We start from the raw sequence: 10,728 nt of genomic DNA on the forward strand, positions 1-10,728 counted from the left end.
TTTTACAACCCTTGCAAAAGCTGACCAGTCCGCGTGATACTATTGCGTGGAGCCCCTGAAAGCTCATGCAGAGGTCACGACCGCACAGAAGTGTGATATCGACCTATTGTTTACAAGGCTTAATGATTACTCATAATTCCATAAAAACATAACATTAAATACAGTTTTTAATGTTCAATCGCAGCAATTATCGAGACATTGAAGTTTTCAATTAGACAAAATCAAAAAAATCAAAATCAAAATCAAAAATATTTATTCAGTTTAGACCACAAGTGGCACTTATGAACGTCAATAGAAAATAATAAAAAAAGAAAAAGGTAGCCCTTATGGGGCACTTTACATGTCTCCTTATCTTTTGGGCCCTACCAGCGCTTCGAGACAAACATATGNAAAGTATGCAATTTGTCCTTCCTTAACTAACAAAACAAACATAACATTTACCCGATAATTGCTAACTTAAAAACCCAAACTATTCAACTACCTTAGAGTACTTATACTATCTTATACCTATTTACATATCAGTCTCTATTGGAAGCAGACACAACTTAGATATTGGGCGCTTAATTGTCCCATTTTTTGTTTTAAGCGTTATTACCCTAACTAAATTGTCCTGTCCCCGATGGACAGCATAAACTCTACCATACAGCCAACGACAGGGCGGTAATCCGTCTTCCTTCACCAACACGACATCGCCCACCTGTGGCTGAGGCTGCTGTGATGACCACCTGTACCGATTATAAAACTTTGTTAAGTACTCCCGAGACCATACCTTCCAAAACTCTTGCAGCATTCTCTGAGTATACTGCCACCGCCTTAAAGAACTCACATTATGAGACTCGTAACTCTTATCAGGAGCCGTAACAATAGGTTCTCCCACAAGGAAATGACCAGGAGTCAAAACAGAAACACCTTCAGCATTGCTTGAAATAACCGACATCGGTCTTGAATTAAGACAGGCTTCTACTTGACATAAAACCGTTGACAGCTCTTCGAATGTCAATGTTGATTGTCCCACAATACGTTTTAGATGATACTTCACAGATTTCACACCCGCCTCCCAGAGGCCACCAAAATTAGGAGACCGCGCGGGTATGAAATGCCAATTGCAGTCGTTACTGGCTATCGACTCTGCTACTTCCTGCAACATAGACCCATTTTCCGTCTGAAAAAGTCGTTTCAACTCGCTAGCTGCTCCGGTAAAATTTGTTGCGTTATCGCTCCACATATCTGAGCAATGGCCACGCCTCGACACGAAACGTTTAAACGCCTGCAGAAACCCTTGAGAGCTGAGATCAGTGACGGCTTCAAGATGAATGGCCTTAGTTGCCATACAAACAAAAAGACAAATATAGCCCTTGTATGCCTTGTGGCCACGTCCCTTTGCAGTGCGAATCTGTATGGGCCCCGCGTAGTCCACGCCGCTACATCTGAAAGGGCGTATTGGTGTTACTCTTGCTGCAGGTAATTGGCCCATCAGCTGAGTCTGAGTTACGGCCGCATTTTTAGCGCATGTCACACACTTTCGGAAGTATGATCGAACCAGCTGTTTCATTCCCAAGATCCAATATTTAGCCTGAATGAAACAAATCATCAATTGTGGACCGCCATGGAGTGTACGCTTGTGGGCATCTTCAATAATCAGGTTGGCTAGATGACACTTCTTGGGTATTATGATGGGATGTTTCTGGTTGTGACTTAAACCAGAATGCTCCAATCTTCCTCCTACTCTTAATATATCCTCATCATCCAAGATTGGGTTCAACGAACGAAGTGTACTGCTTTTTGGTAAGTTTCTTTTTTGTTTGGTTAATAAAATCTCATCCTTGAAATGTAGTGCTTGATATTGCTTGATGCATACATTTTGTGCTTCAGTTAGTTCTTGTGTAGTCAAATATCCTTTGCTTCTCTCATTAGGTTCTACTCTTAGATTGTTTATAAACCGTTTGCAGTATGCTATAACTCTCTTCAACCTGGTAAAAGATGAAAACCTCTCCCAAATATCTTTCTCTATCACTGCACAATGAGATTTAACCTTCTCCAAATCCGTCGTCACATCCTTGGGTTTCTCATACCTGATGGTTTTATTATGCAAAAAATCCGGACCGTTGAACCATCTGCTATTTCCTACTAATTCTGCAGGTGATACTCCTCGTGATGCTGCATCCGCTGCATTTTCTTGAGAGCTGACGTGCGACCAATGATGGGAATCCCAATTCGTCTGGATCTCTGACACACGATTTGCGACAAAAACTTTCCATCTACTTGGGTGGCTGTTGATCCATGCGAGAACTATTGTAGAGTCTGTCCATGCTCGTAGGTTAACTTTCTCAACACCTAAAACTTTGGCTGTATCTAGCATCAGACGTGTTAGTAGCACTGCTCCGCATAGCTCTAATCTTGGAATTGATACCTGCTTGACTGGTGCAACTCTTGTTTTAGCAGTTAACAGTGACACACGAATGTTCCCCTGGGAGTCGATCACACGGACATACACCACCGCCGCGTATGCCTCTTTGGAGGCATCACAGAAGCCATGCAATTCGACTACGCAATTAACCTCAGTGTGGACCCATCTTGGTATGTTAATTGACTCCAACAGTTTCAGCTCCTCCCGGTAAGTAAACCACTCATCCAGTATATTTGTCGGTACAGCTTCATCCCATTCAATCCCTGCTAACCATAGCTTCTGAATTAGTATTTTTGACTTTATGATGCTGGGTCCTACCCAGCCCAATGGATCATAAAATCGTGATATATCACTTATTATTTTCCTTTTTGTTACAGGATGTTCCAGCGTCGGGAGTTTGACAGCGTAACGGAATGAATCTTCACTGCGGTCCCAGGTAAGTCCAACTATCTTCATTGTTTCATCTGACTTAATCTTCAATCCCTCTTGAACATCTTTCATCCCTGTTTCTCTNCACCACTAATTTTGATATCGCAGTAAATGTCACGGCACTGAATTCGTTCGTAAAAAAGTTTAGTTTTTTTTATTTATAAGCAAAATACCAATGGATTTTTAATACTTACATGGGGTAAATGACTTCATTGTTCCTGTAGTTCTTCGTTTCACTTATGTTATTGCACGTTACGACGCATTATCCAACAATATCGGAGAACATTTCCTCAGTACGACCGAATCGCGACTAACCTGGCGTCGCGGGCGATGTTCGTTTCTGGGCATATCGCGGAGACACGCGCCACGCCCCCGTTTCACATCTATTCCCTTCTATGATCTGAGGTGCAGACTGAACTGACCACGCATCCTTGTCATCAATATAGTCTCGAACCTTGTAGTACCCTTTGGACATAAGGGTATTTTTTATATGTATATTATATTATCTGTGTATGTATCTTAAATTTGTTTATTGGCAATTCGACAAGGTTGTGTGGTATTTTGTTAAATATGGTAATACATTTCCCCAAGAATGAATTACCTATCTTATGCAACCTGAATGATGGAACAGCAAGTTTATTCTTATGTCTCGTGTTAAATGAGTGGACGTCACTTTTCTTAGTAAATAAATGTATATGTTTACGGACATACATAATGTTATCAAATATGTATTGCGAAGCCACAGTCAATATATTGATTTCTTTAAAAACTTCTCTAAGCGAGTCTCGTGGTTTAAGACCGTATATTGCCCGAACAGCTCTTTTCTGTAAAATGAAAATTGATTCTATGTCTGCTACCGCATATGTTTATCAAAAATAATGCCTAAATTAGGCTTTCAACTAGCTCTTATAGTAATTACATAGTTGACAGTTACTAATNTAGTATTAACTTGTTTGACATTAGGCATAGTGAATTTTAAACATTTGGTTTTTTTTGCGTTTAATAGCAAATTATTAGTTGTAAACCAGTCTAATACTTTGGAAAGAGCATTTAAGTGTATGATTAATGGATACTTACTTAGATTTTATCTTTCAACTCGTGCCTAACAGGTTTTACACGTGAGTTGTTGACATTTGCGAACATTGTTTTTGGGATAATTACCATGCCTTCTGTCAACAAGTGCCTTGATTTTATGTTGTCGTAATTACCGTAATAAGCCATATTCTTAACATTACAAAAACCAAGTAGGGCTGGCCATTTATGAAAATTACACGGGCAATTTTCCTCAATGACACATTGGAACTGATTTCCGACTAATTAGGATGACATAATGAATAGGTTGTTAGGTAGTAATGTGGATTTGATTCATAATAAAATGTAAGGCAAAAATATAAACAAAAATAAAAGTATTATCTAAACATATCCGAATCACATGTGAATTGAAAGGTAACAAAGTTTTAGTAAAGGAATAGATTTGGAAAACCAGTCGCAGGGGAAGACATGAAGTGCTGCTAGCATCAGATAATGTTCTAGGGCGCTCTGCCCACTGAACAAATAAAACTGATTGCTTTTTAATTGCCGCCGACAGCGCACCCCGGTTGCGTCATATGTAACTAACATTGTCCAATCCATACCATAATACAAATAGGCATAGTAAACGTAAGTTTTATGTGCCTATGTATCTATTATGTAAGTATGTTTCAGTACAAAAGAAACGTATTTTAGGTAGTACATTTCTTTTGTACAAACACTTCAGGGACAGGGCATTGGCAGCTAATAAATAATGTAAGTCAAGAAAGTTGTTAGTCAGAAATATTTTCTTGTGTAACATTTTAAGTAGAATATAAAAGTAGCCCTCATAGTAGCCTATCTTACTCTTTCCATGTTTACTGTGACATTACATACTTAGTCAGTTTTCACAATCGCTCATAAGGCCAATTTTGTGGCGCATCCGACGGACATTTGGGCAAGGTTACCCCAAATTACAATTGCGCATGCTTCGCAATTGGATCCAAGATAAGTTATATTATTATTGCATTGCAGTCTTGTTTCTAATGTGTTTGGCTGTACAAAGACTTCCTAATGCATATTTATGATGTGCAAATTAATATCGTTAGTAGGTACAATGATTTAGGTGTTACTTTAATTGATTGAAATAGCTGGGTGCGGAAGAGCTATGCATAACAGCGAAAATCAAAACTTTATTACACTTTTAGGAAACTGTTTCAATCATTTCGTACGTCATAAAAGAACCCCCAAAATACTTATCCATTTAAATACAAGTAGGTATGTCAAGATGATTCGAAGATGTTCTCTTCAAAACATTATATCTAACCTTTTCGAGAAGTGAGAAGTCCTCATGTGGGAAATCAAATCAACCAATCAAAAATAAACACCGTAAAGGATCTCTACAAACAAGTATCTCAAAATAATAACAAACAAAATCTATAAATAGATTTTATTCGTCACTTCTTGTTTATAAAGATTTACTGTAGAGTTCTTGTTTCTCATGTATTATTCACGTGAATAAAAGCGAGGAGCAGTGCCGTAATGAATTTTGGGCAGATTTCGCTTTCGTTTTCACCGCACGCGCTTCAGACGGAGGATAATTGGTGGTTACGCTACAGGCTCAGCGGCGCCCGCGCAGTCTCGCTGCTCTCAAGGGTAGGGTTACCGCTTGTATGAGTCAAAAGTAACACTAAATAAATATTCAGGTTTGTTTGGAAGTGTTTTTTTACAATCCTGAAAATATAATTACATTTTGTTTTATTTAGACACCATATTTAATTATGGATTTTAGTTTTTGCTTCTACGATACGACCCGGGTTTCGACACGTTCCTTAAGGCACCCTTCGTGCAGTACCCTGGCCACGAGTCACGCGAGCCTGTGTCAACAATCAACACTCAAATCAAGAGCTTCCTCATTGTGGATAAAAAAAAAAAAAACACGCGGACAAGTGTTGTGTAGTATTGTATCACGTAATTACACTGCAATTATCCGTCGTGGGCCGTGGCGTTAGGCTTGTTGTCAAAAGCATAACACAGATTTTTTAACGACCGTGTCCGACATTCTTTCAATGAAATCGCTTCTTCGTCTGAGATATCATTTTCAATATCTGAAATATTAATTGATTTAACACAATGATATTTGTAGTGAACAATCATTGTGTTCACTAATAACATTTCAATTATTTCGCATTAAATAAATCTGTGAAATCTTCTGAAAACATTTGTTATAATAAAATCTGCAATGTTTTCCAAATAAGCGATATAGCCGCTCACTTTCGTGGTAACACATTCGCGTTTAGGAAGGTAACACATACCTACTATTTTATTTTACTTTGATTCGCATCACTGAGTAGAGAATTCCATTTCAAGAGCAATCAAAAATAGGTACAATAATAACATCAATATTTATTAAAAGAATCCAAAATTGAAAATAATATAGTTACGTACCTACGTGTAATGAATTTCTTAACTATTACTCTGGAAATAATCAAAATCAGATATATTCGTCATGTTGAAAAGAGATGTTATTTTTTTATGTAGAGTCACAGAATAGATAAGTAATACAGTACAAGTAAAGTAAATTTGTCACGCAGGTAAGTCCCAATATGCATTTAAGCTTTTGCATGTGTAGTATTTTGCGTTTGGCAAAAAATTAATGGACGGGTATTTAGTTTTTTATTGGGTTTAGTTAGCGATTACTGTCAGACTAACAGATGGGCACTCCATCCCTAATACGGCGCGGTCAAAGGCTCGGCTAGTGACTGCGCGGGCATTCCCGCAATGGCCGAATATGGCACGCCACCAGCGCGCAGCGGCTTAATCCTTGGCCCAGTGTTTCGAGGACGAGGGTTTCAAGGATTCAATCAATACATAATATCCAGTAGGTAAATGCTATCATATTCACAATATCATAACTAGTAATTGGTATACCGAATTTGAAATTTTATTACTTTTGTTTGAGATAGAATAAAAATAAAGACAAGAAGCTGATTTTTTGTGCTATTAGTCAGATTGCACAAATTGGGAGATAGCCAAAAACAATGACGTACTAATGTGTTACGTCTATATCGCGTCTCGTCAGTGATAGTATCAGGGAATTCAGGGACTACTGCAGTGATTGACGATACGCCACCGGCCATGGGGGGAAACAAAGGAAGGCGGGCGGTACGGGAGTTTTATTTCAGACGAATCTGCTCTATTTAGGAGAGCAATTTATGTAGTTGGTGTAAAGGGCGAACTACAGGAAAAATAAGTGGGTAATCCAGAAGGGGTAGAGAAAAAGCATATTCTTTAGTTTCGTCATAATAACACAATCGACGATAATAAAAGAAAAATACTTTCGAATCTATCAAGTAAAGATCGGTCAGTGTTAATCGTAACTCAAAGACGGCGGAATCGTTATCAACCCATTTGCGATCGATAGCGCGGCAAGTGAAACAAAAGAAGCGCCCGACGACGCGACGATCGCCTATCAGCTGATATGTTTAATGTTTATTTCATTATTCAGCTTGTATCAATGCAAATGTATAAATCTTTATCGATTCAGGATTTACGTATGTATTTTCTCTACTCTACCCTTTTAGATTATTTCTTTTTTCAAGTTTACTCATTTTCGAAGATGACAGAATAATAAAATAATGAATTTTAGAAAATGGGAAAAATATTATACTGATTATTCATGTAGGTCTTGACATTGAAATATTCAAATACGACCTATGCAAACCCAGACAATATGATAAAATAAGACAAAATATGCAATTTCTGACTACTCAGCCAACGTTTGGAAGCAAAACATTTGCGTTAGTCAATTGTACCTACTGAGTTTTTATATTTGTTTGTACTTCTTTACAAGGTGTTTAACCCTCCCGTAGTGAGAGGGTGGAATTCCCTCACCCTGAGCACTCCTAGCCGTTATCACTCCTATCACTCACTCCTACACTGACTAGGGGTACTACTAACTAGTGAATCAAACACCGTCTTGAGGTCAACTGAATTCAACTTTATTATTTCCTCGGTTATATATAAAGGGCGGGCAAAAAATCTGGACACCGCGCGCTAATATTTTGCCTTAATCTAATAGGTGCCATCTATTGGCCAAACTGCGTGAACTATCTGTCATCTAGCGCGCGGTGACATCTATCGGTAAACTACCAAACCTTAAACCGACGTCAACATAATCGCCCACCAAGGACAATTATGCAATTTGTCCTTCCTTAACTGACAAACAAACATAAATTATCTACCCGATAATTACTAACTTAAAATCAAACTATTCAACTACCTTAGAGTACCTACTTATATTATCTTATACCTATTTACATATCAGTCTCTATTGGAAGCAGACACAACTTAGATATTGGGCGCTTAATTGTCCCATTTTTTGTTTTAAGCGTTATTACCCTAACTAAATTGTCCTGTCCCGGATGGACAGCATGAACTCTACCATATAGCCAGCGGCAGGGCGGTAATCCGTCTTCCTTCACCAACACGACATCGCCCACCTGTGGCTGAGGCTGCTGTGATGACCACCTGTACCGATTATAAAACTTTGTTAAGTACTCACGAGACCATACCTTCCAAAACTCTTGCAGCATTCTCTGAGTATACTGCCACCGCCTTAAAGAACTCACATTATGAGACTCGTAACTCTTATCAGGAGCCGTAACAATAGGTTCTCCCACAAGGAAATGACCAGGAGTCAAAACAAAATTCCCATCTTGGTATGTTAATTGACTCCAACAGTTTCAGCTGCTCCCGGTGAGTAAACCACTCATCTAGTATATTTGTCGGTACAGCTTCATCCCATTCCATCCCTGCTAACCATAGCTTCCGAGTTAGTATTTTTGACTTTATGATGCTTGGCCCTACCCAGCCCAATGGATCATAAAATCGTGAAATATCACTAATCATTTTCCTTTTAGTTACAGGTTGTTCCAGCGTCGGGAGTTTGACAGCGTAACGGAATGAATCTTCACTGCGGTCCCAGGTAAGTCCAACTATCTTCATTGTTTCATCTGACTTAATCTTCAATCTTTCATCCCTGTTTCTCTTTTCATCTCTTCTATTAATTCATCACAGTTACTCGTCCATTTCATTAACTCGAATTCTCCTTTTCTAGCAATTCATTCATTTCCTTAAATATCTTGAATCCTAAAGAAGAATCTTTAGTTTGACATCCCGTCAATAGGTCATCCATGTAAAAATCTCTTAAAACTCTCCGCTGCCATAGGATAACTCCCACCCTCATCAATAGCCACTTGTTGCAATGTCTTGACAGCCAAGTATGGCGCAGATGCAGTTCCAAACGTCACTCTTAGCATTCTATAGTGATTTATCTCAGTTTCAGGGTCATCTCTCCAGAGTACCCGTTGATAATCCACATCTGATTCCGAGATCTTCACTTGCCGATACATTTTGGCTATGTCAGACGTGAGACAAACGGGGTACGTACGCCATCGCATCACCAAGTGCCGTAGCTCTGACTGTAAGGTAGGTCCCACTAGCAGGTTATCATTTAGAGACATATTATTCTTGCCCTTACAGGAGGCATCGTACACTACCCGTACCTTCGTCGTTTCCCTGTCTTCTCGTATGACTGCGTGATGGGGTAAGGTATATAGCCAATGGATTGTCAACTTGATCATCAGGTACAAGTTCCATGTGATTCAGATCTATGTATTCTTGCATCACTTCAGAGTACTTCTCTCTCAAGGCTTCATTCTTCATGAATTTCCGTTCCAACGAAAGAAATCTCCTTTCAGATATCTCCCTGGAGTTGTCTACACAAGGAGGATCATTCTTCAAGGGAAGTCGAACTACATATCTCCCTTCCTCGTCTCTTGAAGTTGTCTTTGTGAATATCTCCTCACATCTTTTTTCTTCCTCTGTAAACATTTTTTCTCTTTTTATTTCAGGTTCCGCTTCCAGTTCCCAGAACTTCTTAAGGAGATCATTTTCATCAATCAGTGAATGCATTACTATCATACTCTTTGGCTGCTGCTGTGAATCCATAACCGTGCCCGAAATTATCCATCCTAAAGCTGTAGATTGTGCAATCACTCCACCCTGGATACTCTTCCTTAATCCTTCTTGCAGAATCTGCCCGTACACATCTGCACCTAACAAAATATCCACCTTGTTGGGCGTGTGGTACTCAGGGTCAGCCAAGGTAAGTCCCGTTAAATCCAAACCTTCCAGGTCACCAACCTTTTTCGCTGGAAGAAAAGCTGTGATCTTTCTTAACACGTACGCCTTGACCTTGAACTTGATTTCAGGATTGACCCGTGACTGCAAGTTGATGTTAACCGTCGAGTTGATGATGACCTTTTTATCTCCTCCCAAACCTGATACAACGTTTTTCGTCTTTGTCTTCTTTAAACCCAAACCTTGTATCGTCGCTTCGGTCACAAATGACGCCTGCGATCCTTGATCGAGCAAAGCGCGTACCGTTCTCCGTGTTCCGTTATTAGCTTCAATATTTACCACAGCTGTAGCTAATAGTACCTGTTTTCCCGTTTTATCCGCCGAAAAACACGAAGTAATATTTCCTTCTGCACCTCCTGCTTCTTCAGTAAGCGTACAACTGACTACTGCCGAAGACCCTTGCTCCTTATCCTCACTGGCTTCTGAAATAAATTTCCCATTAGAATGAAGCAGTGAGTGGTGCTTCCTTTTGCAGATCTGACACCTTGTTTTGATACGACAATACTTAGCTGGGTGACTTCTACCTAAGCAATTGAAACAAATATTATTGTCCTGCACGAAATCTCTACGTCTGTCAACTGTTTCTTTCGCAAAACCCGGGCAAAATGCAAGTGTGTGTGCTTCTTTACATAAAACACAACTATGGTTATTTACATGGAGGGCTTTCAACTTATTTGAAT

The 10,728-nt window shown here is 39.2% G+C and overlaps 1 protein-coding gene across 1 annotated transcript; it reads right to left on the reverse strand.

Moving 5' to 3' along the window:
- Nucleotides 1-417: 417 nt before the first annotated feature.
- Nucleotides 418-8,943, reverse strand: LOC114355798 (uncharacterized). The gene is made up of 2 exons (XM_028308819.1): nt 8,877-8,943; nt 418-2,901 (listed from the first exon to the last, which is right to left on the reverse strand). The coding sequence occupies exons 1-2, from the start codon at nt 8,938-8,940 to the stop codon at nt 512-514; spliced, it is 2,454 nt and encodes an 817-aa protein (XP_028164620.1). The 5' UTR covers nt 8,941-8,943; the 3' UTR covers nt 418-511.
- Between the last annotated feature and the right edge of the window lie 1,785 nt (nt 8,944-10,728).

This window comes from Ostrinia furnacalis, unplaced genomic scaffold (genome assembly GCF_004193835.3).
Source record: "Ostrinia furnacalis isolate ACB-3 unplaced genomic scaffold, ASM419383v2 OfSCF2515, whole genome shotgun sequence".
NCBI classification, from domain to species: domain Eukaryota; kingdom Metazoa; phylum Arthropoda; class Insecta; order Lepidoptera; family Crambidae; genus Ostrinia; species Ostrinia furnacalis.

Excerpts from the sequence above, each read along its gene's own strand:
- LOC114355798 (XM_028308819.1), bottom strand. The coding sequence starts at position 8,940 with ATGAAATGGACGAGTAACTGTGATGAATTAATAGAAGAGATGAAAAGA. Across the intron at positions 2,902-8,876 it reads AAGAGAAACAGGGATGAAAG|ATGTTCAAGAGGGATTGAAG; the intron begins ATTGAAGATTAA and ends CAGGGATGAAAG.